At 43.2% G+C, this 25940-nt stretch overlaps 1 protein-coding gene across 2 annotated transcripts in view; it reads right to left on the reverse strand.

Annotated features, from left to right (window-relative positions):
• bcas3 (BCAS3 microtubule associated cell migration factor) overlaps positions 1–25940 on the reverse strand; it is a gene marked incomplete at both ends in the record, with an annotated part of 311433 nt that overhangs the window by 186180 nt on the left and 99313 nt on the right. For both annotated transcript variants that reach the window (XM_079225410.1, XM_079225409.1), the window contains 6 exons: positions 6388–6485; positions 7198–7394; positions 12354–12454; positions 21627–21724; positions 21805–21970; positions 22652–22776. In XM_079225410.1, coding sequence (XP_079081536.1) covers positions 6388–6485; positions 7198–7394; positions 12354–12454; positions 21627–21724; positions 21805–21970; positions 22652–22776 — 785 coding nt within the window. The remainder of the gene's footprint in view (positions 1–6387; positions 6486–7197; positions 7395–12353; positions 12455–21626; positions 21725–21804; positions 21971–22651; positions 22777–25940) is intronic.

Consider the following 25940-nt stretch of genomic DNA (forward strand, 5'->3'; position numbering starts at 1 on the left):
TTGTGGGGTATAGGTTACTGGGGTATGTGTGTATTAGAAAAAGAACGGGAGACAAAATACCACAGCACAGGTGCCTAGTCTTTTAAATGGCTGCTCAAGTATGAAGGGGAGGAGAGAAGAGGGAGGAGAAGATGGCTTTTCATTCTCCTGCGGCCTCTGTGGGAACAAAGAAGCAGGGGGAACCCCCTTCTCGCCTTGGGGTGGTGCTGATGGTGGCAAAGAATTGGCGGGCCACTGGGATAAGGGGGCACTGTGTTGGGGATGCTAACAGGTGCATGCACACAGGCACACACACATACACACAAGAATGGCCGAGACATTCCGGCGTTGTTGCAGGTTTTAGTTCAGTGACTCCCAATCACGTGCGCTTTGAAACGCAACATTTGACCAGTGCATGCTTGTAGTGCACATGGGCAAACTATGCATGGGGGCCGTATATGTATGCGTTTTAATCCGGCCCGCCGAATATTGGTAAAACATTGTTCAAAATATAGTAAAGACCGCATTGATTTAGCCTTTTTCCTGCAATACCCGCCGTTTCAGTTGATCCCACTCCCCAGTACGAACACTCCAATAGCCCTTATTAAAAAAATTAGGTTTTTAAAGTTGTGAAATGAACTAACAGCTTCCTTGGCATAAAGAACGTGCATCAGACCCACAAGACTGCGCCGCCCTGGCGCTCATGTGTCAACATCGGGTTCTGCTACCAGCTTCCTTCCCCCAGCCCCTCGACATAGGTCTATATTACAGATATAGTGTTGAGAAATGTAACAGAACGCTGTTTTTAGTCCGACACCCAGGCCAGATTTTGGCCTGATATTAGATAAAATGATTCATCCATTTAGCCCTGGCAAGGATAAATACTAACACAATAGGACCACTGATTCAAAATATACATCCAATAATCAGTGCACTCACATGGCAACAAAGCACGAGTAGAGAGTACTTATGTAGTATGTATTTTGAAGCTATGAATGATACTCTGTACAAAAATCCAAGAGCGTTCAGCAGTGCACGCACACAGGGTGGGTGAGGGTAAGTGAGCTGTGATAATGTGGGCTGGATGTGGCTAATGGCTGATAGCTGCTGATCCCACACTGATTAACTCAGTGTTTTACAGGATGCTGCTAATGGACTGACACACACTAGACTGAAGTCACAAGGACGGGCAGCCATACAGTACACACACACAAACACACACACACACACACACACACCTGTACACACGCAGGCCGACCAGAGACAGACACACACACCTCGTGGGCTCAACTCAGCTGGCCTGTACTGCGTTTTGGATTAAAGGTCAAATACATTCAGAATCCAATATCGGTCATACATGTCTACCAGTATGTCTGTTTGACCCCAACGCACACACTCTCACACACACATAGACAAAGTGTCTTCAGCTTGTTGTGATAAGCCCGGCTCCATCTCATCCTGCTCTGCCGCCGGCTAACACACTGTCACTGATTCACCGCCAGAGATAAACCACACACACACACACACACACACACACACACACACACACACACACACACACACACACACACACACACACACACACACAGTGAGATGTGGTGACAAAGACACAGACGTGCACTGAGGATGACAACAACAAAATGGCTGATGCTGCGGACAGGGGGGCTTCTGTTGTTGGAGCAGGGCGGCTCTCTTTGCAGAGTCAAAACACAACGACAGCGGTGTAGAGTGCGACCGGCCGACTTATCAGCACACACACATGCATTCACGCACACAGGATTAAATACTCTTTCAGTCTTGCAGCGTTATCTCTCTTTCAAGTCTGTCTCCTTTCCTTTCTTTCTAGATATGACGTCCTGGGCCACAAAATGCCACTGTGTAGTCTAGCTACACACACACACACACACACACACACGCCAAAGCCGGCTCGGGGTGCAGATAGAGCAGATTGATTACAGCTACACATTGATCCTGTATATTGCAGCTGGTGGAAAATGAGACAGTAGCATTGGTGTTGGGCTCCTCTGTCCCCTCCATTCAGACAGATATGCTGAGTCAAGAGGCCATGACTGGAAGCACTGTGTGTACATTGTGTGCGCGTGTGTGTGTGTGTGTGTGTGTGTGTGTGTTCCATGCAGATGGCGTCCCATCACCTCGGGGAAGGCAGAGATAAGCAGAGTGTATGGGTTGAGATAAGATGGGAGCAGACACCGGGGAGACTGACTGACTGTAAGTGAGTCACTGTAGGGAGAACTGCAGCTTTATGGCTTCTCTGGGCCCGAGGACTCTGAAGGAAACACTTCTACTGGAAGACACGAGTCGGCCACACTTAAACCGCTTTATTAGCTGTGTGTGTCTGCAGTACGGCAGTACAGCGCAGTCTGCCAAAGCTCCTTCCTCACGGATAAAACCCATTTTTTTAGGAAGTTGGTCAGAGTTGATGGGACGATGGATGAGCCAAATACAGGGCAGTCTTGGAAGAAAACCTGTTGAGTCTGCAAAAGACTTGAGACTGGGGCGGAGGTTCACCTTCCAGCAGGACAACGACCCTAAACATAAAGACAATGGAATGGTTTAAACAAAACACATTCATGTGTTAGAATGGCCCAGTCAAAGTCCAGACCTAAATCTCATCGAAAATCTGTGGCAAGATCTGAAAACCGCCGTTCACAAACGCTCTCCATCTAATCCGACTGACCTTGAGCTGTTTTGCAAAGAAGAATGGGCAAAGATCTCAGTCTCTAGATGTGCAAAGCTGGTAGAGACATACCCCAAAAGACTTGCAGCTGGAATTGCAGCAAAAGGCGGTTCCACAAAGTATTGACTCAGGGGGGCTGAATAATTTTGTACACTTCAGTTTTTTATTTGTGAAAAAAAATTAAAAACATGTATAATTTTCTTTGTACTTCACAATTGTGTGACACTTTGTGTTGGTCTTTCACATAAAATTCCAATAAAATATATTTATGTTTGTGGCGTGTAATGTGACAAAATGTGGAAACGTTCAAGGGCTATGAATACTTTTGCAAGCCACTGTGTCTATATATATATCTATATCATCTATACATCAGATATATGTTTCTGATATTAATATACTGTATGTTCTGATATGGATGATATCCTGATGGTTCAAGCCCCTCAATGCTGCCGTTATCAAAGACTACAACATACTCCGAAATGTCTCCACCTCAATGCAACCACTTCATCAGCTTTCACCGCGTTCCTATGAGCACAACTGGAAAAGCATGGACATACTTTACTTGTATTTGGTTTCACGCTGGTCCAATTTGAAGGAGTATCAATTGTCTCCTTCAATCCAGAAAAACAACAACAACTTTAAACTAATTTTGGAAAGTTCCGCCACACACAGGCGTGTTGCTCACAGGGTGTCAGGGAATCACACAAAAGTGATGTGTGTGTGATAAGAGGCGGCGCCATGGCAGTGGCAGGACACAACAATGAACCCTCCGCACACGCACACACACACAAAGTGATAAGCATCACCTCCATCCGTCCTCCTGCCCCTCTCTGCTCTGAACCAGTTATTAAAGAAGCTGAAAGCTCCGAGGACACGGCTGCAGACGGAAAGAAGCAGGAATACGATGCTGGATGTTGCCAGATGGAGAAGACGGAGACAGAGCGTCGGTCAGATGGTGTGCTGGTGAAGGTGGGAGCCAACGTTTAACGACTTGATCCCACCGGTCAACCCTTTGGGCTTATTAAATGAATCATGAATGCACGATGCAATTATATATCGTTATTTGCTTTATTTATAAATGTATTTACTGATAACAATTAAACACAACAATTATATAGAATTATTTAAGTGGCCCACTGTAGTCTCGTAGAACAGCTATTGAGACTAAGAATAGATAACTATGCATATAACCTACATTTGAAGCACATCAGTTCTGCAATAAATCAATATGAAATCCATCAAGCAGTGATAACACCTGTTGAGGTCCAGAGTGCCTTTAATGATCAAAAAGGGAGTGGTGGTCCTGGGGCAGATGCAATTGAATCTTCCCACATTCTCATGTCCCCGTTTTGTGATCTCGTTAACATCTAGTGATCGACTCGTAAAATACCTGCCATATGAACATTGTCACTAATCACTGCCTTGAGGAAACGTGACAGTGAACTTGAACTTCTAGGATTTGTTTTGTGGCAAAAGTATTTGAAAAACAAATAAATGATGAATCCTCATCGTATCTCCTTTTTTTCTGCCTTTTGATCAAATCATTCCCCAACTATTGCTTTGTTCTAACTTTTCGGCATCTAGCAATATCAAATTAACAGGTAAAAATCCCGCCCAGCCACCTTGCCGACCCAATCGAGGCACAGTCACAGCTGGCTAGTGCTTTACTGAACTGATGTTAGCACCACGCTAGCTGTTGGGCTAAAATGCCAAAACAACTAACCATAATAGCTCTATAAATATATTTATGATCAAACTGATGCATGTTTTATGACACAGACTCATGGTTCGTGTGACAGAAACGTGTTACAGAAACGTCATCTGCCGATATGAAGAAACGCTTCTGGCTAATCTCAGTGTCCATGGAGATGTTGCTAAGCTAGCTAACACTTTATACAGTCTATGTTTATAACAATCACGGTTATGGAAAGTTAAAGCTACATCTTCTCTCCAGCTACTTGACAACTCTACTCAGAGCAGCTGTCAATCATGACGTTACATACCCTTTTTTTACAGCATCAAATATCTAATTAAAACCAAACTTATCAGAACAATTAACACTTGAGCTTCCATCAGCGTGATAAGTACTACATTACATGACAGAAGTCACCCTGGGGAGAAATGTAATTGACGTGCCTTTGATTTTTAAGTTTGGCCCTCGTCCCATTCTGCTAACATGGAGGGGGCGGGGCTTATGACCTCGACTGCAGCTGGCCGCCAGGTGGCGATCAAGATAGTTTGGTTTCACTTTTTGGTAGCTGACACGTCATCCATCTTTATATACAATCTATGGTCCAAACTAGTCAGCGTACAGTTGAAAATAAATGTTTTGAAGAAACCATATCGATGTGATTATTACAGTTGCGTGTGCTGCAAAGCAGCTCTTGGTATGTGTTGAAAAGCAGAGCAAGTTGGGGAAGAACTGTGAAACTATTTGTGACACACCTTTTTGTGACAAGCTGTACATATTTGTTGACACCCGCGGTGGCTATCTGTCAGTGTGAGGGCAGACGAGATGAGCGAGGTCTCTGTCACAAGACACAGCAGATAATGCCAGACGCCACAGTCGCTCCTGTATCTCTTTCATCAAACAAAAGGCAACAGGATATAATGTCACGCAATAAGTGATGGTTCCCTCACCCACGCTGGCAGCAAATACCAGACATAATCCACGCACACACACACACACGCACGCACACACACACACACACACACACACACACACCCCATGTAACAGCATTATACTTTGAGAGTAAAAGACATATTTTCAAGGGGAAATCCTCTCATCTGTGTGTGATTGGATTAGCCCAACATCGTAACCAGATTAAAGGAGACATGTAGAGGGACATCAAAATCACTTGAAACTAAATCAATCGTATTCAATGGCTGATAGACTTTACAGGCCTATTCAAACAATCACAGTCTATCTAATTACAGAATACGGGCACAAAGCACACAACAATAGGACGGAGAACAACATGGGTGCAGTCGACCACTCACAGCTCTGCATGGTGGGATGGAGCAAAGCTGCTGAATGGCTAAAAGACTGACTACTTATATTCCACTTTGATGTGATTGTGCTGTGTTAGACAACAGCAAAGAAAATCTCTTTACCATTGAACTCGGGTTGTCATCAGAATACTAGACATAGTAGTTAAAGTAGGCAGTAATATGTTCAGGATGTGAATATCTAAATTATAATGATAGATCATTGTTTCCCCATACAAACGTTCATTTCTAAGTATGGATGTTGTATAAAGATGGGAGGTTAGTGTATATTTCAACAACATTTTGCTGACAAAGGGAAAATGAGCACACAACAGGAATTTTGAGTATTCCCACACACATCTTCTCTGTGAAGTGTTAATACAACAGAATAGTCCCAGTACCAGGTACTTAGTAGATACCATTTTGACTAATAGAGACACACTATTTTAGTTTTTGAACTAATTCATATGCAACTGAGTGTGTAGTGTTGAATGTGAATGTAGATATATCTAAACATGACTCAAAGATGGACCACATAGGCAGCACCACATTGTGATTGATGCACCAACTTCAGACAATGAGATACTTGCAGTAAGGTAGATGGAGTAGAATGAACTACATCTAATTGGAACAGGGAGACGGACGATGAAATAGATGAAGCAAAGTTGGATGTATTGAGGTTGTATTCAAACACACCAGAGAGAAGTCAAAAAGATTCCTACCTGTTCCTGTGTCCATGATGTTGGTCTGCCCTCTGCGATCGGCCACCAGCCGCGATGATCCGGGCATGCTGACCGGCTCTGAACGTACCGGCTGGATCCTGCACACATTCAGTAAATGTACATTACTACACGCAATCTGTTTGACTGGATCTGGTTGCAGGACCTCATGGGGGGATGTGAGTTGTTGCTTCAGTACTCTTATGAGGGATAAGATACGATTTTTGCATTAAAAACGTTTCACGACTGTAGTCTGAACAGTATTGACTCATCACATCTGAGCAAGCTGTGGTTGAATGCAGGTTAACGTCCGCTTGGAGCGTAAAAAAGGCCGAATGCATTGGCCGAGATGCAATCTCAGAACCCATCGGCTATCGTTTGACGATGATTTTGCTTTTTTGAGAGTTAGAAATAGTTTAAAACTGGCTACTTCTCAACTCCAGTATTGTATCTCAAGTTGCTAATATGATAGTCAACAATGAGCAGGGTATGGAAAAGGAAGTCTTGGCTTGGATACACGCTGGTTACATAGCCCCTTGACCCCAGAGGCTTATCCGTCTTCAGACCCACAGCCGATGGATTCTGAGATTGTTGTTTTTTAAGGATGCCTACACTTGAGTGATACATATGGTGTATGTGTATGATTATGAAAATAGTTTTCTTAAAAATGCTCTTGTTAGGATAATTTATGGTAAACCTAAAATAAGTAAAAATGTGTATATATATATTTGCAAACCCCTTTTGCAAAAAGGATATTTTCTGATTTAGGCTCATAACATAGTTTGTATTTGCACATCAAAATGTAAAAAGTACCTCAGGCTGTGTAGGTCCAGGTCATCTGTGTCAAAGTCCAACAGAGGCTGTTGGACATCGGTGGGGCCCTGGGACTGAAGGACTGAGGATGAGGAGGAGATGACTGTGGTCTGGCCTGAAGGGTGAAGGGTCTTAAACTGGAACTGGGGGCCCATCCACAGCCGTCGATGAGGCCCTGTATGGGTCACAATTTCCACCTGAGAATACAATGGTAAAGGTTAGTGAACAGAGGAGAGACATAACTAACATAACTGGCCAAGATCGTTGAGCAATGCTCATTTTCACACTGTTGTGGGTTTCTAAAAGCTAAACGCTAATCCCAGCATGCTAACAAGCTCAAACTGTTAATTTTAGCATGCTGATGTTTAGCAGCATAAGATTCTCTTGTTAATGTTTGCTAAATAGCACTAAAGAGGTATATGATTAGCATGTTAACGTTGGCTAAACAGTACTAAACACTAAGTACACCTGAATTTCATATAAATGTGTCATCTATCAAATTTGCAAGGCATTGTTGATGAGAATCGTCACTCAAACCCGGATAAGGCAACACATTGGTGGCACGAGAGGTAAAGTCAGGTGATCAACAAGGTCCGAGATGTATCAAGCAAGAATCGCAGGATCACACATCACATGAAAGAGTAATGCGTTAGTGACCAATGAGCGCCTTGTGAAGAGCTACTGGCAGCAGAGTACAACTGAATGGCACTAGAGACATTTCTCCATGGAAAAGTTGTCTTTGCTCTTCTCCGGACCAGCTTTCTTTGGCAAGATATTGTTCATCCAATCACCAGGCAAGTATTTTTGGAAAGTGCCTGTCCTTTTCCAAACTGTTTCCAATGACGGCTGTCCAACGCGTGAAGGAACTATCTGGTGCGACAAATTATCAAACTGGAGGAACCCGTCGAAACGACAAACAGACCTACATTTCCACCCAAAAAACATCCATATCTCTCTTAAACATACTTTCCTCTACCAATCCATTGGCAGTTAGTCAAGGACATAGACCTGGAAGTAATCCTGAGGAGTCGCTCAGTGTATTTGACTTGGTGGTTTGGTGTACAACCTGTGTACCAATACTCACCCGATACGGTCTCACATGAACTCTCTTACATGACATCCAACTAAAAGCTTGCTGTACTCTTGCGCCACTAAAAAGTCTGAGGATGTTGTCACAACTCGTCAGGGTCCTGTGCGTGTTGGGAGTGCTGGCGGCATGATGGGAAGCATTCCCAGAGGGTTAATATAAGTGTGACACTAGCAACAGCATGGCAGCGGGGCTGAGGTGAGGCCTACTGGGAGAAGAAGACGACGCTGGCATGGCAGACGGTCCAGGAGCGTCTGAGCTGAGTGGCACTCATGCTGGCTGAAAGTAGGATAAGAGAGGATACACAGTGGGTGCCTCAAACTTTGGACTATTACTGCCTGCTCCAGTCTTCATCTCCTCTTTGCCTTGAATTTACTGAGTAACCATCTCCTGCCTTACACTCCCACTTTCCACTGCTCTCCCACGCCAACTCTGACTTTTCATCTCCCTGCAGCACTTAACACGCCACTTGGTGTCTCGCGTTTCACATTTCATTATCTTTACTTGGAACGTGTTAGTCTCTCACCTCAGCCCAGAACCCAGCTCACAGTCTCGCTCCATCTCTGGCTACCAGGTGCCAACATCTCCGACAAGAGTGAGCGCTTACACTCCCTGAATTCTTCTGGGTTTTTAGACATGTTTGCATATACAGGCCTAGATGTAGGAGGTCTGTCACAGCTGTGCAAATTAGGCCACAGAAGGAAGTAGGAGGATTGTCACTTTGTGTGTGTGTGTGTGTGTGTGTGTGTGTGTCTGCTTTGCCAGTTAACACCATCAATATCACGCCCAGCTGCACAGCTGGACAGCTGCCAGTGGGTTCTCTTTGCAGTAGGATGGGAGTTCCAGATGTTACAGTCCAGTGTCAACCCTAAACGCCCTCCCCGTCCCATCTCGACGGACAGAGCCAATGACATGTTGCCTCATATGTCCCCTTAGTGCCTATACCATCTCTAGAAGGGGCAGATCAAGCTGACTAATGGGCCATGTGCTTCTTTAATCATTCTTAGACATCCAAGTGGTGATCTTCAAGGCAGGTGTAAACCTCTGTACCTGCAGCGGGCTTCACCAGATAAAAACAAATAAAAGGTGCATGCATTGAAAGTGGTTTTATCTAAGAGGTACAATGGTCTCAGCATGCTTCAAATTAATTAGGTTGTACGACATTTCTTCTGACCATGTTTAAAGACAAACGTGTCTATTCTTGTTTTGGAACTCAAATGTGGGCGGAAAAGACGTTGTTGTAAACATAATCTGAAAAGCACGATAAGCATTATGTTGTTAGGCGGTGGCAGTCTGTATTAGGGCTGCCATACTTATAGTAAGCAGTACACAATCAGTAGTCAATGCAGTCCAATAATGGACATATTTTTTTAAAACAGGTCCTGAGATTTCTTTAAAACACATCCTGAGATTCTTGTTATGACAAATCATAACTTGTTGCACTGGACACAAGTTCTTCTAGCCAGCGTTAAAATGGCGCGAGGTGCAACTGATTCCATGGTCTCACAATATCCCTTCAACCTACAGCCAACTGGCACCAGAGATCACAACAACGATGCAGCAGCAACCTTTTGGGAGGTTTTCATGTCTTTGTTGTAATTATATTAAGTACCTCTCTGTGCCCAAGCAACACTTGTTGTGTTCTGGCGTGACGTTTGATATTTAATAAGCCCTCAATGTGCCTGGTTTTCAGAAAAAAAAAGTATTTGGTATCGAATACTTTACACATTAACAAGGAAGGGACACATACTGACGCTTCGTCGTCATGCACAGTGTCTTAAAACGCATGAATTAGGACATCCATCAACTGCCATGAGCTACGTCACACCCTTTCCAGCACATCAGAATTGACAGATGAGATGTAGAGACCTGAGGTGGACAGGAGGTGTAAGGACAGGAGGTTTTGTTGTGCACTGACAGCCAGCTGAAGAGCAACTAACAATGACAGGCAGCAAATGGCACAATGTCACAGCAAGCTGAAGCACTGACATGGAGGAAAACCTCACATTTCATTAGGAGAGAGCCGATCAATCCGAAATCCCAACTCAACGCCAAAATGCCTGCTGATAATCTAATGAAGGCCCCTGATATGATATAATGAAATCCACAAGGCAGTACTCGGAGTCTAATTCAACGTAGCCTATCTGTATTCAGCATTTCACAATCGGCCAAGCTCTAGTGCTTGATTTGTACTAATCTTTCCAAAACATTTGGAAGGATTGGACAACGACCCTGTCTGCCTGATCTACAAACCTTTGGTTAATTTTGCTTGGATACTTTTATCCTCAAGCCATTTGCAGTCGGAAATGTTTCTCCAGAGCTGCTACCACACCATCCTAGGTACATGCTAGGGTATAAAGAGATGCACTGTTACATCTCCAACCACTGAGGAACACATCACTACCACTGCTCTGACAGGAAGTCGCCAAAAATCTAGGTTAGTGCAATGGATAGTTTTGCTCCTGGCAAGCTATCATGGCTGATATGGACGAGGGCCTCTGCAAGCTAAGTGGGGTGCATTTTAACCACTCAATTATGCATGCAGTGGAATTATTGATGGTGAAAATGTAGTGGGTTACCTGCCGACACCAGAGATGAGTGCATTGAGGGTTAACCAAGCTGAAAAGACCAGGGTGTGCGTTCTGGATCTTCTTAACATGTCCTGAAGAAATACCGTGAACATTTCAGCACCATGCAGGAGGCCTTTTGTGATTAGGAAGAAGCCACAAAGTACAAGAGCAAGAAGAGTGAATGGTCCAAACGATGTGGTATTTGGATCCAAAGAATTAGGATCCAAATACTTTGAGGTTGACCTGTTCCACTGCCCCCAAGTGGCCAAACTGCATTGACTGCAGGTTTAAGGCATTATCTCATCTGGGTTTTGAGAACTTAGAACATTTTGGAAAACATAAAAGTATGCCTGCTGATACAAACCCCAGGATTACCACTCCAAATACCGGATCTGTCGCTGCAAGGATTGTCTATTTATATGTTGGCTAGTGTGCTAGCAAACAGTAGCCTGTGCACGCATCGAGCAGACAGAGTAACAGAAGCATTCATTTGGACAAATGTAAGTCTGATATATCCTTTTATTTCTGTTTTGGTCTCTACCAGCTCCCGGGTGAGATATCTGACTCTACAGCTGCTAAATGCTCCACTATGGTCACCAGCTCATCTATTAATGCGGTTCAGTGTTGGGAAGATAGTTCCCAGTGGGTTTATCAGAGCTTTTCCCGTTAACAGCTTCTGCTGCAGTTAGAAACAACTCTCATGAGAGAGGAGTTGGGGCCAGAACCCCATCATAATGAAGAAGAGGCTTAAACAAAGCCTGCAGAACTGAGGGGGATGAGGATAACAATATGTGTACCTATTATTTCGAATGTACTTTTTGATCTCCATTTATGTAAGATTTTGATTAGAGCTGTTTAATTACTTCAAAAGTCTTAAAGTTAACGTTTTGAGTTAATAGTTTAATTTGGGCAAAATTAGGAATTCTCTTCCTACCTAGTTGTCATAATTGAGATGGAAAATAGCTTACATTTCTTGTGTAAATACTTATGCGAGGGACAAGCCTACTTGAAGTGTTGCCTTTCGTTAACACCCAAAGTTCCCTGGCTGCTCACAGCCCTCATTACACCACTCTTTGACTATCTAATACAAAATCGTTTACTAGGACAACACTTTGTGGAGGTACCAGTTGGGTGACTTCAACAACAAAGGTAAACAAGCACATCAACTTTTACAGAGGAGCAATGGAAAGCCGCCTAACAGGCAACATTAGCAGGGGTTAAAATAAGTTGTGTTTGTCTTCAGTCTCATAAAGGGACTATAACTTGCATTTTGTTATATAGAACAAATAAAAACAATACAATGAAGGGTGAACTTTAATGTATATAACAAAAAAAAAACGAAATCCAAATTATTTTTTTGCCAAAACAATAGCGTAAGCTATTAGACCACAGCAACCGAACTCTGGATGTGACGACCCCGATAGTCAGGTCATGTCCCTCATTGGTCCACACCGACGACCTGCATGTAAGTGTAATGTTGGTTACGGGAGAGGTCTGACCTGAGAGAGCCACTCCTCATCCTCCTGACCGCTGTGGTCCGACGCCAGGCTGTCTGACGACTCGTGACGGGTGATCAGGCCTGGACTTCCTGGGGGCATGGCTGAGGGAGCACACACACACACACACACACACACACACACACACACACACACGCACACACACGCACAACTAGATGATGACGTGAAGACATTTGATATTTCGAAGCTCACAATATTTTGTCCCAATGTTCAATATCATCATAGTTTTCAACATCTCTAAAATGAAAGAATCACAGAGGAATATCAATAAGTTGAAGCTGACTGGAGACATATTGCCATTAACTATTTACATCCTTTAGCCTGGGAAGGAAAATGATTACTGACAACTAGTTTATTAAAGTGTGTTGGAGTCATAGGGGTTTGAATGATGTGGACTTTGACAGAGGATACCAATGTAGGCTGAAGTCAGTCCCAGCTGTTATTTTGTGCTCAAATATCAGCTCCTACATGAGATGACTGACTGCACCAACATGTTGAATGCCATGGGCAGACATGACAGTCCATTTGGTAAGATCTAACACGGCTGAGTGAAAGAGAGCAAAGATCCCATGTTTTTCTTTCTCTCATATGGGAACATGGCTGCGTGACAGTGTGTGTAGAAAAACTAGTAGAGTGTGTGAGAGAGAAACTGTGTAGTGTGTGTTATAAAGAGAGAGAGAGAGAGTGATAGAGAGACCCAGAGACAGATGGTGCTCTCGCAGGCTTGAATAAGCAGGCGTGGAGAACGAGGCCTAATGTGTAGAATCAGTCCTTTCTCTGGGATGGGTTTGTTTAACACAGGAATGGCTAATAAACTTGTCAAGTCCACATCTGGAGAGCACGAGGCACTCCGCTCTCTCTCTCTATCTCTCTCACTCACACACACACACACACACACCAGGTGTTCATACACCCCTGATGGAGGCAGTTTGGTGTTTGACACTTTGACACCCCGACACACACTTTTCTCTGTTTGAGAGTGAGGTCTGCAAGTCGTACACCTGCATCTGCAGTAGTGATTGCTGTGTGCAGAGTTGAATTTGAACAAATAAAGAAGAGGTTTGAATGGACTGGGTGAGCAGTGAGCCAACAAACAGAGAAACAAAGCTCCACCTACAGAAACCAAACTACACCACACAACTTTATTTACTTAATAATCTTCTGAGAGAAAAGTGTGACTTGTCAAATCAATTTCCAGAATGAAAACATCAGTGACATGGGACACACATGGGGATGGAGGGATGATTTGAAAGGACTAAGAAAGGAAGAATTTATCAAATAATTTGTTCATCAGGAAGACGTTATCAATAACAATATCTAGAAAAAAGATCATTTCTGAAAGCCCAAGGTGACATGTGACAATTGTTTGTGCTCCAAAATATTCAGTTTACAATAATGTGATTATTCAATTTAAAAATGTCAGATTGATTTTCTGTCAAATGACTAAGGTTTACGGCATAGGACTAAAATAGGATGCTCGATACAGCTGTGAACTCATGTGGACAAAACAATCTCCTACTATCAAGCCATACCTTAGAAATGCATGTTTTTCAGGTTTTCTTGTAAAGTTCGAGAGAAGAGAGAGGAACAGAAAAGGTCCTCATGTCACTTTAAAATGGAAGAGAGAAGAACAAAGCCTGTGTTGTGTTACTTATTAAACTAAATCACAACTGGTCTCCCCCCCCCCCTCTCTCTCTCTCTCTCTCTCTCTCTCTCCCTCCCTCTCCCAACACACTGTGCAAGGTTTCGGACGGTCAACTGTCTTTTACACATTTTTTAACTGACTGATGGAAAAAAAAGGGAAACGGTAGAACAAGGATTCTATTGTATTTATTGTTATTTATTACATTAACACTGATTGTATTTGTAAAACTTTGAAAATATGTAAATAAAGTGTTTTGTAAAAATCAAATCAAAAATCTCTCCTCTCCCTCCCTCTCCCTCTCTCTCTCCTTCCCTCTCTCTCCCTCCCTCTCTCTCTATCTCTCTCTCTGACCCGTGGGGCCAATAACTGTTCCCTAATTAATTATTGATGTTCTGAAGCAGTTGGTGGACTGGCTGAATCAGGTTTCCCTGTGTGTGTGTGTGTGTGTGCGTGTGTGTGTGTGTGTGTGTGTGTGTGTGTGTGCGTGCGTGGGAATGACCACTAGCTGGCTGTGACTGGCCATTGAAAGCCCCCCCTTTCAATGGCCAGTCACAGCCAGGCTCCGGTGTGGGGAGCTAGTGGTCATCCCCACGGGTCAACTAAAGACACAACCCTTCTTGTATATGTGTGTGTGCGTGTGCATGTGCGTGTGTGCATGCAGGAGCCAGACTGACCCCAGCAGTTACAGTCATATCTACCCATCTCAGTGTCCGGATAGCAGACACTTGGCCTTCTGCTTTTACAACGCTCATTACTGGCTCTTAAGAGACAGAACGTCAATGCAGTTTCACAGACAACATGTTGTAAGTGCAAACTTATTGCATTGCACTCAAGAAAGGAGTCTGAACGTATGGCTGTAGGCACAGTGTGGCCGTGATTTGATGGATTTAAAGGAACATTAGAGAATAAAGGAAAGCATGGAGGCATTATTCAGAAGTGATCAAAGAGGAACGGGGAAGGATGTGTATCACTTCAATAGTAATAATCCACTTTAGACGAGTATTTAAATGTAGCACAGGAATTCAGAGATGCCTTAGTGGCTCCAGTTATACTGAATATTGTTGTTCACTTTGCAAAGGAACTCATAACTAGCATGGATGGCATGATTGGTAACCGATAAACTATACCAGGAATTAATGCTTGTATGTTACTCAATGACATAAATTGGGCTTTATTTGATGGGTATTATTTAGCTACATGTGGGGACTCTCAGCCTTCTCCAGGCCAAACACACTGCGCCATCGCTAACATGGGTAAGTCCTGATGATGCAAAATGTGTTTGCTGCTAAAGGAAGAACAAAAACATGAGATCAGTTATTCATACAAAAATCCATTGATGTTAATACAAAACAAGTCCTTGACATAGGTTTGGACATTATGATGATATGGAGTGAGAGAATATATACATATGTTTACCATCAGAGCTTTTTTCATGTATATCTTGATATCTCTGCATATATTCTAAAATCAATAAGCAAGGTTGCTGTATGGTAATATTTCTATATACATGTTGCATCAATGTGATGAAGAACATGTAATGTGTGTCTTTGGCAGTGAAGCTGCTGGATTAGCCAAAAACAGTCTCGTCTGCAAATGTTATCCATAAATAATTTATCGATTGATTTTCCAGAAAATGTTCTACATGATGGTATTTTTATGGAGTTTTGGGTGGTTAAGATATGAGAGAAGTCTACTTTTGGGTTATATGATGTTTTCTGTATTAAAAATCATAAACAAGAAGAAAATGACGAGCAAAGGCAGAACATTTATATTAAAATGATCAATCAACCATGACTGACAAGCTATTTGCTTATGATGTTTGATTTCAAAGATACGTTTAAACTGTAATTCATAAAATATGATTTCCAGACAACTCACAATAATAACTTTCTTGTTCACGAAGAGGATGATTGATTTGGGTCTGTTTTTTGATGATTATGAGCTTGCATACCCACATAAGCAGGACATTGCTGAGGAACTGATTTGCCTGTGTCCCAGTCTGCGTTGACTGTGGAGAGAGTGGTGTTCTGCTGCGCTCAAGGCTGGTAGCCAGTGGCCTGTTGGCCAAAGCAGTGAAGCAGGGAGTCAGAACAAGAACAAAGGCTGCCTAGGTATTGATGTAGCCCGACCTCATGGGGCCTTGGGCCAGGGGCCGGACAGGCCGATCTCAAGGGCGAGATAAGGTGCTAACAATCTGATAGATCTGGAGAGCTGGCTGCCCGCTGGACAGAGGATAGCCGGCATGTCTGGGCCGGCAGCGCTTTTCACCTTTATCTCTTTCATTGGTTTTTCTTAAAGATTCATTTTGTTGGTCTTTTATTTTTCCCCTCTCTACTCTGGAGCCGCCGCACTCGGCTGCCAGACGTTTCACTTGCTGGGCTCCCTCTCGAGCGCTCCACCTGTCTCTCTTCTCACTTTCCTCTCTTCTCGCTTTCCTCTTTTGAGTAGTACTCTGGCAGATAGGTGCTGGCACACTGACAGACTGGGATAGCTTAGTCATTATATATCATTCAAGGCGTATTTGACTGACAGTTCCTTCATTCAGCCAGCGCTACACTTACCCCGTCCTTTCTCTGCCTCTCTTTGATTACTGACCCAGTCATGGCGCCACGGTTTCTCTTTACCAAACGCCTGATGCTCCAAGGCCTTCACTCTGGCCCCTCTCTCGGAGCAATTAGATCTATTGACGAGGCTACTGTGGCTGGCCTGTCATGGGCCTCAAAGTCCCAAGAGAGTGGCCGAGCCAGCCAGTCAGTCAGTCTCCACAATTAGCACATTATATGACAGGTAGGGAGGGGAGGGCCGCGGCCAAGAAGCATAGCCTCTGTTGCTGCCGTCATTGCCCAGCTCAAAGGAGCCAGCCAGATACCCAGGTGGTAAATTATTCACTGGTTTGTTTGCTTCAGAGCAAGTCTGCGGCTAGGGGAAAGAGGTGTTGGAAAACATAGCTAGGTAAATATCACCCCGAAAAAAAAGCTACCTGCGAATGTAGCTAATGGGGGTGTGAAAACCTCACATTCATCAAAGTATAGCCACTGTTATGATGGGGATTAGAGTAGTCGTTCTGTTACTACTCAGCTCCAACACCTCTGGCCAACAAGAAAAAAAAGACACATTCACACACTTAAGAACTTTTGGAGACACAGACAGGAATCATGAGATTCCACCTCAGCTCTAGATAGAGGATTCCCCAAACACACACACACACAAATAAAACGTGGCTCCAGACTGCTTTTATGAAGCCAGATCACACTACCGCATCTCCTCTGTTTGCGAGTGTACTTTATAATGTGTGTCTCCTTCTTCCTTATCTCTCCCGGGCAGCGCTGCACGCTGCTGTCCTCTGCGAGGCTGAGTGCTGCCAGTAGCTGCTACAGATGGACAGGTGGAGATAGTGACCATGAAGTGGCGCCACTGCTGCCTTTTATCATCCCGTCCTGGAGGCTCCGGTCTGGCCTGACCCCGGCCCTTCCTCTACCCTTCCTACTCCTTTCCCTGCATACTGCATTTTTAATCAGCCTGGGTCATCCAATATAGAGCCACGAGACCAGAAACCATGGCCTGCCAATCAAGCGCTGCCACCTCTCTGCCTTGTGTCACCTTTTTTAGTTAGCCGACTAGCTACGGGGGATATTTATCTAGATTCTTTGACGTTTTCAGTACTTCTGTTTCTCAAAGATTACTTATTTTTGGCCTTCATTTGATCGTGATATTCATGAAAGGTTGGAGAGAAAGGGTGACATGCAGCCTTGGTGCATGGGACGCCTGCTCTACGATGGGAGCTCCCGTGGCGCCCCAGTGCTTCTGTTTCTTGTCTAATGGTAAAAACCTTCTGGTCTCATTTCCTCTCTCGCTACTTGTTCCCTCTTGTGGTTCTTGTCCTGCCGATGTAAATCAGACCGAGATAGCACAACGTGTTCTGCATGTAAGGACTGTGTGTGTCTTTTCAGTTCCGCCCGCATGATGCAGACGCTCAGCGAGAGGCAACGGGACAAGGGGCGTATGGCTGTGCTGTAATTTATCCTAAGGTCAAATCGACTCTTTCTCCTGGATCACTCCTCCGTTTTGCTGCCAAGCCCTGGAGGAAGCGGCAGAGGAGAGGGCTGGCGAGGGGACGCATGCTGAGACAGAGATGTGGAGAGTTTGTGCTCGGGTGAAAAGCGCAGGAGTGGAAGGTTGCACTCCAAGAGCAACCCGGCCGGCATTGGTGGTGTCTGGGACGCTGCCCCGGAGGGGAAATGGCAGCAGCGCACAAAGTGGGTGGAGGGCTGAACAATTATGTTTATAGCGTCATGACCTCGCATTGGTTCACACTTGGTTGGTTTGGGGAATAATGAAGAGACGCGGCAGTGTTATCTGGCTATTGCTAATTGGATGTAAATGTTAATGCAATGAATCCCTCTCATTATGCAGCCAGTTCCACTGCCCATGCTGGCAGAGAGAATGGTGGAGTACGCTGACGCGCATGCCCGTCACTCCAACGTGTCCTCATCGCGCTGACACTAGGAGAGACCATTAGCACTAATTTGAGAAAATATCCTACCAGTTAGACCTGGAGCACTGCAGAAGTCAACGGAGATGAGGAGAGGGATTAGGGTAAACACGGCTACCACTTGCCCTGGAGCTGCCGCATGAGCTAATTACAGATTTTGTGTGTTTATAATTATGGAGTGAGCTCAAAACGCCAGCCTGTTCCAGGGGGTGGATTGATTCCTTGTGTGGCCATCCGAGTGCACTCTGCGCTTTTTTGCGAATTGGCCTTTCAGAGGGCAACCTAAAGTGCTCACTGCTCTGTACTTGTTATTGAATTAGAGAGAGTTTAGGGTGTCAGCTAATTGGTCTGAGTGTGGCATCTTAAAGCACTGTGCGAGCTCCCCCCGAGGCCGGCGTGGAGTGTGGCCGGCAAATGAAGGATTCAAGGTGAAGCACCGACCGGAAGAACAGGAAGGACTTCTGACAGGGCTCAGAAGATATGGAATGGTAGAAATGGCGGAAGTATCCTTCGCCGAAGTTTTTTTTGAGAAAGGACATGTTATGGCTGCTGACTGGAGAAGTCTCTTCTCAACATGTGGCACCAATAAGAGGCTGAGGACTAGTCGGCTTCCAAAACAGTCAACATGGAAACATCAGCAGGGAATAGGGGTCAGCCCCTTGACTAATGGTGCATACAGTACATACAGGAAAGAACATGGCTGCGCTAGCTTGTGCAACCAAAACATACAGACCTGTCAGAGATATTTGGATGCGCATGTGTAACAAACAACATAGCACACGCAGTACAGAAAAATATAAAAACAATTGCTTCAAAACTCCCCTTTGAAGAAAATTTATATTTTTTGCAATTAATACTACTAATAATAATACGAGTTGATTTAAAAATGGTATATTAGGATGAAAAGAAAAAAGTTGAATCTTAGAATAACATTTTAGTACTCTTAGCGTTCCTGTAAAATTTGACGAAAAACGCCTATCCAGGTATACCCAAAGTAAATTGGAAGCTGTACTTGAACTATTTGGAGTGAATACATGGTCTTGGTCTCTTTTGAAAGGTAACACTCTGAAGCTTTTCCCCCTCAATAGTCAGAATTACTTTAAGTGCTGCTGACACTGAGTTATATACGTCTGAACACACTAAAGTATAAGGTTTTTATTTCCGCCTGAACATTTCTTTGTAAATAGATGCCTGTAGATGACTATAAATGGGACTTATGGACTGGGAAACACAATGGGACAATAGCCTGAAGCCTTATCTAGTCTAAGTAAAAAGCAGATAACAATATCACAGAAAATGAATATTTTACACATGAAATGTCTAGGCTTTTTTCCATTTTGAGACTGAAAATATTCATGATATATATATATTATACCTATTAAAAAGGCTTATAGTCTTGCAAACTTATAGAGGTACTATTCATATTTACTACCAGTATTGCTGACACAGAGAAAATGAAGTATAAATGCATTTTCATGCTAATTCAAGGCCAAACTGAAGCTCTATCAGCAGCGGTCTCTTCTCATCAAATTGAAGGCTGTTGGGATTACCTGTCCCACCTCTTCCTGCTATTCGTTTTTTAGGCAATTTCATTGGCTGTACGAAACGCCTGTCATCTGAGCCCTACGACGTGACAGGCTTGATCCACGTAAGGAGACAGAGGTTGACTCTGTTCTTCAACGTAGCTTCTGGTTGGGTAATGTAGCCTGTCAGTCGGGACATGAAGCTCCTATTGGTTCAAGTGACGTTTCATTGTAAAGGTTGGATTTTTACGACGTAACAACGCCGTTGTTGTTTGAATGTTATGGATTTATGGATCAATATGTGGCGTCAACGGTGAGTTGCCTGGATTTTGCTATCGTTTGTTTGTTTGTTGTTGTCTGACAAAAGTCTTGTTTGTAGCTGCTGTGGTGGTCCGATCTTGAAACGGGTTGCATAGCTGGAATCACAAGAATCGTAGGTTTCCGGAAACATATGGCACTCGCACCAAACAGGGCACAGTGAACAATAGAATGTACAGTAAAGGATGCCTGCGGGATGGCAGCAGGTTAAGAGGTTAATAGTCAATAAAACATATAAATCAATGAGAATAATGTCAGAAATTCAGCATGAAATTAAAAGCAGAGGAAAATGGTGTGGTTGATCTATGGAAAATGAAAACTTTTCTTTCTACACTGTCCATACTTCTTTTAACACGCCATCATATTCTTCAGGATGATCTTACTTCTTTTTTTTGTGATGCTAGTATCTTTCAACTCATTCTGATTACATTTTTGTTTGAAGAGAAATTTGACAATATCTGTGAAAACTGGGGAAGACTTTGTGATTCTAATCTGACTTTCAGTGACCCCACTTCTGATTTGTCGCAAGTAGCAGCACACTAGCATGACATCGCCAGACCTCAAGGGGCGTCATCAAAGGACGGCTAAGCCAAGAGGCCTCTGGACTGGAGCAAAGACACATGCACAGAGCTTTGGTGATTTGGTCTGGCGATGTCAGGCTACTCGATAGTGGTTAAAACATAAAATTACACATCAGTGTCAACTGATTTTGAATATAGCATCGCATCATCATCATCTCAAACACTGCCCACGTTAGATAAACGCTTGTAAATTGGTCCATCGTATCTCAGCCTGCTGGAAATTTGTCCAAAGCGGAGAGAGCCGACACAACCGCCAAATAAAACATGAGGTTACTGCTCTGTCACTGTGGGTTTACATTTTAAAAAAAAAAGAGTATATGTATGTGCAGTTTCGAGTAATCGTTTTAACAGCGTTGTCATACGGTATGAAGACTAATCCAAATTTATTCTGATCATAATGTTTCCTTCTTTATCAAAATCACAATGAGCCGACACCTGAAACACAGCCACTTCCATTTGAGCTGCCTAAAGAGAATCTGCATTGATTTGTATTGGTCCCACTGACTTATTATGTATTATATATATGTATATATATATATACATATATATATATATATGCATATATATATATAGAAACATATACAGCATATATACAGCATTGACATGTTACTTTGCATTCCATCTGGCCGCAACTTGATACTGTAAATAGGCGTGTTTGTGTAAACCAGTGAACACATGAACGTGCTTAGTGCTTACCAGCCAGAAGGTACTGGTAGTACTGCACCAGGTCGGAGGCCAACACCAAGGGGTGGTTGGAGTTGAAGGGCGGCTGCAGCTCGTTCCACTGGGGAGTCCTGCTCCAGAAGACAAATAAACCGTGACACTCTGCATCAGAGGCACCTTTTCAAGATGAAAGTGGTCGACAAAGTGTTACCTGGCCAGAGTCCAGCAGGCCCTTGGACAGGTGCTGAGCTCCAAAGGTGTGTCATCGCTAATCTTTTGAGCAGTGCTAATTGGCCGTGGCTCCAGGACATGCTCCACTAAGTTACCATAGCAACTGAGGATGTAGAGTGAGTCGACCACGGACTGCCTGGCCTGATCTGTGAGGAGGATGTGAAACAAGACCGTGATAAAATAATACTGCTTCAGCTGGTACTTAAAATGATTATTAAAACATGCATTACTAATAATAAGGGAGACAATGCAGACAGTTGAACATTCGTCAACATGTTGTCTCCACGGGAAATTTGGTATTCACTTTTGAGGAGATGTGTTTGGACATGGCCAGGGTATTGGGCCTCGTGCAAGAACCACTCGTACAACAGATTCGTTCTTCAGCGACGTGTGAGAGTAATTTAGGGGAACTTGCCGCACTCATATTCTCAATTTACGGGTTGGCAGACCTGTCGTAAGAGTCTTGTGCTAAAAAAAACACTTTATTCAGCTGCTGACGCTATTAAAACATTCCTTCCTATGAACCTCTGAAAGCAGGACTTCAATAGAGGACTAATATAGCCTATTATGGTATTATTGGGGCGTTAATTACTGTAATTTACAATTCTCATTAATGCCTGCTCATTTACGCACAGGTGACATTCATCATGTTTACACCGATCGTTTAATCAGTTATCATAAATTAGGCGTGTTTGCTGAATCTGACATCGCATACTAGAACGGGCTCAACGTACAAAGAGAGAGGGAGAGAAATAGATACGAATCCAAAATGTTCTTGCATGAGATCAATTGCTTCTAGAAAAATACAAAAAGCATCCAAGTCTAACCTTTCTCTCTTTTCATGGTCGGGTTGGTGATGAACCAGGAGCGAGACGAGGCAAAGATGGCGGCCACACAGAACTCTCCTCCACTGGACTTGCTCGGGGAGATCTGAGGCGCCGGCTTCGCTTTGCTTCAGGAGGGAAAAGAGAACAACGTTGAGTTAAAAGCTGTACTGCAGAGTCTGTCTCTCAAAGGTGCTCTGTGTGATGTTAGGACGCTCTAATATAGTCAACCCAAATGACTTGTGATTCAGCGGTTTAAATCCTGTCACCAAATGGCCGTTGTGTCAGAATTAAGACTGCATTTCCCATAAACTACAAGACAAAACTTTTCCCTCCAAAACTGGGGGCACAAAATGTGAATTATATGAAATATGTAGCACCTTTGAGACCAATATCTGTAAGTGTTTGTTCCATGATTGATAACAATAATCTGATTTAGAAGAAGAGACAGTATAAAACGTTGGAGGCATGTATATGAAAATTAAACAGTGACATCTCTGCATGCAAGGGCTAAGCAGGGGAGATTAAAACAAATTAAACATTCACCTTATTTGGAAATATATTTAGCTCTGACACGAATGTTGATTTATGAAATATATCAAAAAACTAAATGCTGCTCAATTATCTAGATACACAATTTAGCCCCCATTCTCGGTAACTTCCTGTCTGAAAAGGACAGGGTGCATGAGACAGGGTGTCCAAGTAGAAGACGGCAAAAGGCCTTTTTTATTTAATCGATGCATTGGAGGGTACATTCCCAGCAATAATGGCACTGTGGCAAAATAGTTGAATAGCCTTCCTCATTCAGCTCGGGCAGTGGCCATTCAGGGCAAAACTATTGATTGGCTTGGCGAGCCCAAATTGCACCAACTCCAGGTGGACTATAGCATGTAGCATGCAGCATGTAGCTTTGGCCTTATGACGTTGTTTACCCCATCGGTGATGAGACGTAAGAGACACCGTAATGTTGTTACTGTCATATTTCAGTGTTTTACTGCACAGGCTTAAAAACTATTAACGCCAGCGGTTTCTTTGTGTTACATAAAGCTTCAGACGGATCTTCCTGGTTTGTATTTGATCCTGTAGCTGCTACGTTGTAATGCCCACACCAATGGGGCTGGGTACTGTTTTGTTACGGTGCTATTGCTAACGTGCACTGAATAGATAGAACTATACTCTCAAATGTAATTCAGAGGGTTTAAAGAGAAAACACTGAAGGTGTGCAACCAAAAAGAAACAGAATGTGTCTCCCACTGTTACAATGTGTACAGGTGGGCCAGCTAAACTGGTCTCACTGTTGCCACAGCTTGTTCACTACCGGTTCATCATCACTGGTCATTTTCAGTATTTTTTAGCCCCAAGCCCTGCGGCGCCCCTTTATCGGAGAAGAAAAGAGAAGAATAAGTCAAGTGACGTTACCTAAAGGATACCACAACGTTGATTAACTTCATTTAAATTGCTGAAATACAGTTAAGCCGTGTGGAAAGAGTTCTATCGGCTCAGAAAAAAATAAACTTACTGTTAAGTTTATGTAATTACATGAACCCCGTGACCTCAACGTCACTTTCGCGCGGTGGCCGTAACGTTTCACTAGATCAAGTACATTTTTTAACCGGACGACAGTTTTTTGACTGAAACTCCTTCGTAACGCCCCAATGCTTTGTTTTATTGTGATTTGTCTTGCAGATGCCGATTCTTTTGGTCCTAATCTTTCCCCAAAAGGTGTCTTATTAGTATGTGGGATGTTGTTAAGGCCCTGAACCATACAGTTTGAAAAACTCTGTGACCGCTCGAGGAGGCATTTTTGGAGAAATCTTGCTCATATCATGCTGGATGTTCATAGTTATGATGAAAATATGTTATAAAAGTGATTTCTTTTAAAATATATATTTTTTTTTTCACTAAGGCCTCCAGAAGGACTTCTCCCCCCTAGGGGGGACTTGAGGCCCAGAAGGTTACAATCCTCCTGCCAGCTGGTGGGACAGGGGTGAATGATTTGTGTTGCATGATGGTGTTATGTTAGGTGAGGATTATTTTTATATATTTTTTAAATTGGGGCTTAAAAAGTATACAGTGGGTATAACTCTCTTTTTGCTTTACTATTTTGAGAAACTTGCAAGTCATGTATACGCCTTCAATGACACTCCTGCTCCTCTACTGTATATGGGAGGGACCAGTACACCTATAAAACTTTTTAAACACGAGTCGATTTTGTTAAAATTGCGAAAGTTTTCATACCCATACTAACCGAAAGGATAATTCCTACTGAATGCACATGATCTAAATCAGTCATTCTCAACTCGTGGGTCGCGGCCCCGTTTTCAGTGGGTCTTTGCCTGGAAAAAAATATATATATTATTAAATTTTTTTCATCTTGTGGTTTTATTTTGAAGGGACTTTTTTTAATGTTGTTTTTTTGTTGGCTCTGGTTTCAACTTGTTTTGCGCTTGTCCTCCATGTTTTCAGCAGCGTGTGCCAGGTTGGGTCAAACCATCCTGATATGTGGAGACGCTGGGTTTTTGGGATAATTAAATTAAACAGCCTACTGAATACAACATTCACAACTGATGGCGCTGCCTGCATGACAGGAAAACACTCTGGTGGGGTCGTGAGGAGAAGAAAAGTCACAAGAAAAGTTAATTTTGTATATGTGAATCCTTTTGAATTGCACTTTTTGTTTAATTTATTTTGAATTTATGGAAAAGCTGCTCCTCAAGACCGTGTCTTTTTCCATAGTAAAGTGTGTGTCATAGATTCAGTGAGTGTGTATTCTCAGTTAAAGTTAGGTCATTTGAGTCTTTTAGAAACTACTGTTTAGTTGTTGGACTTTTTGGTTTTTAATTCAAATGCAGCTAATTGAGTGTAAAAGGGAATAGTTCGCTCTCTATCATCGCCACCAGCTGCTCGTTTTGGTTCATTATTAACGTTGTTTTTGTGTTGGGATACATATCCTATCTTAGGTTAAAACTGCACCATCTTTTCATTCAATAGATTTGAGAAGTTGAGAATGTTCCTCGATTTGGGTCGCGGCTCGTCATTCAGGGGTCATGATGGGTCCCGGAGCAGACCAGTTGAGAACCACTGATCTAAATTATATTTTAAATAAATAAAGAATGTATTTATCACTTAATGGGACATGCACCTCACAACAGCAGTGTCCAAGCTGCCTCTACTGGTGGAATTGCTTTGTGCTGGCCACAGGAGAGAGTTTATTGGGAGTTATGGGATTATTTAGCACGTCAGGACTATGAGAGGAAACGGACACAGAACGGGTTTTCAGCTCCCCATATGG

This window comes from Taurulus bubalis, assembly GCF_910589615.1.
Source record: "Taurulus bubalis genome assembly, chromosome: 10".
NCBI classification, from domain to species: Eukaryota; Metazoa; Chordata; class Actinopteri; order Perciformes; family Cottidae; genus Taurulus; species Taurulus bubalis.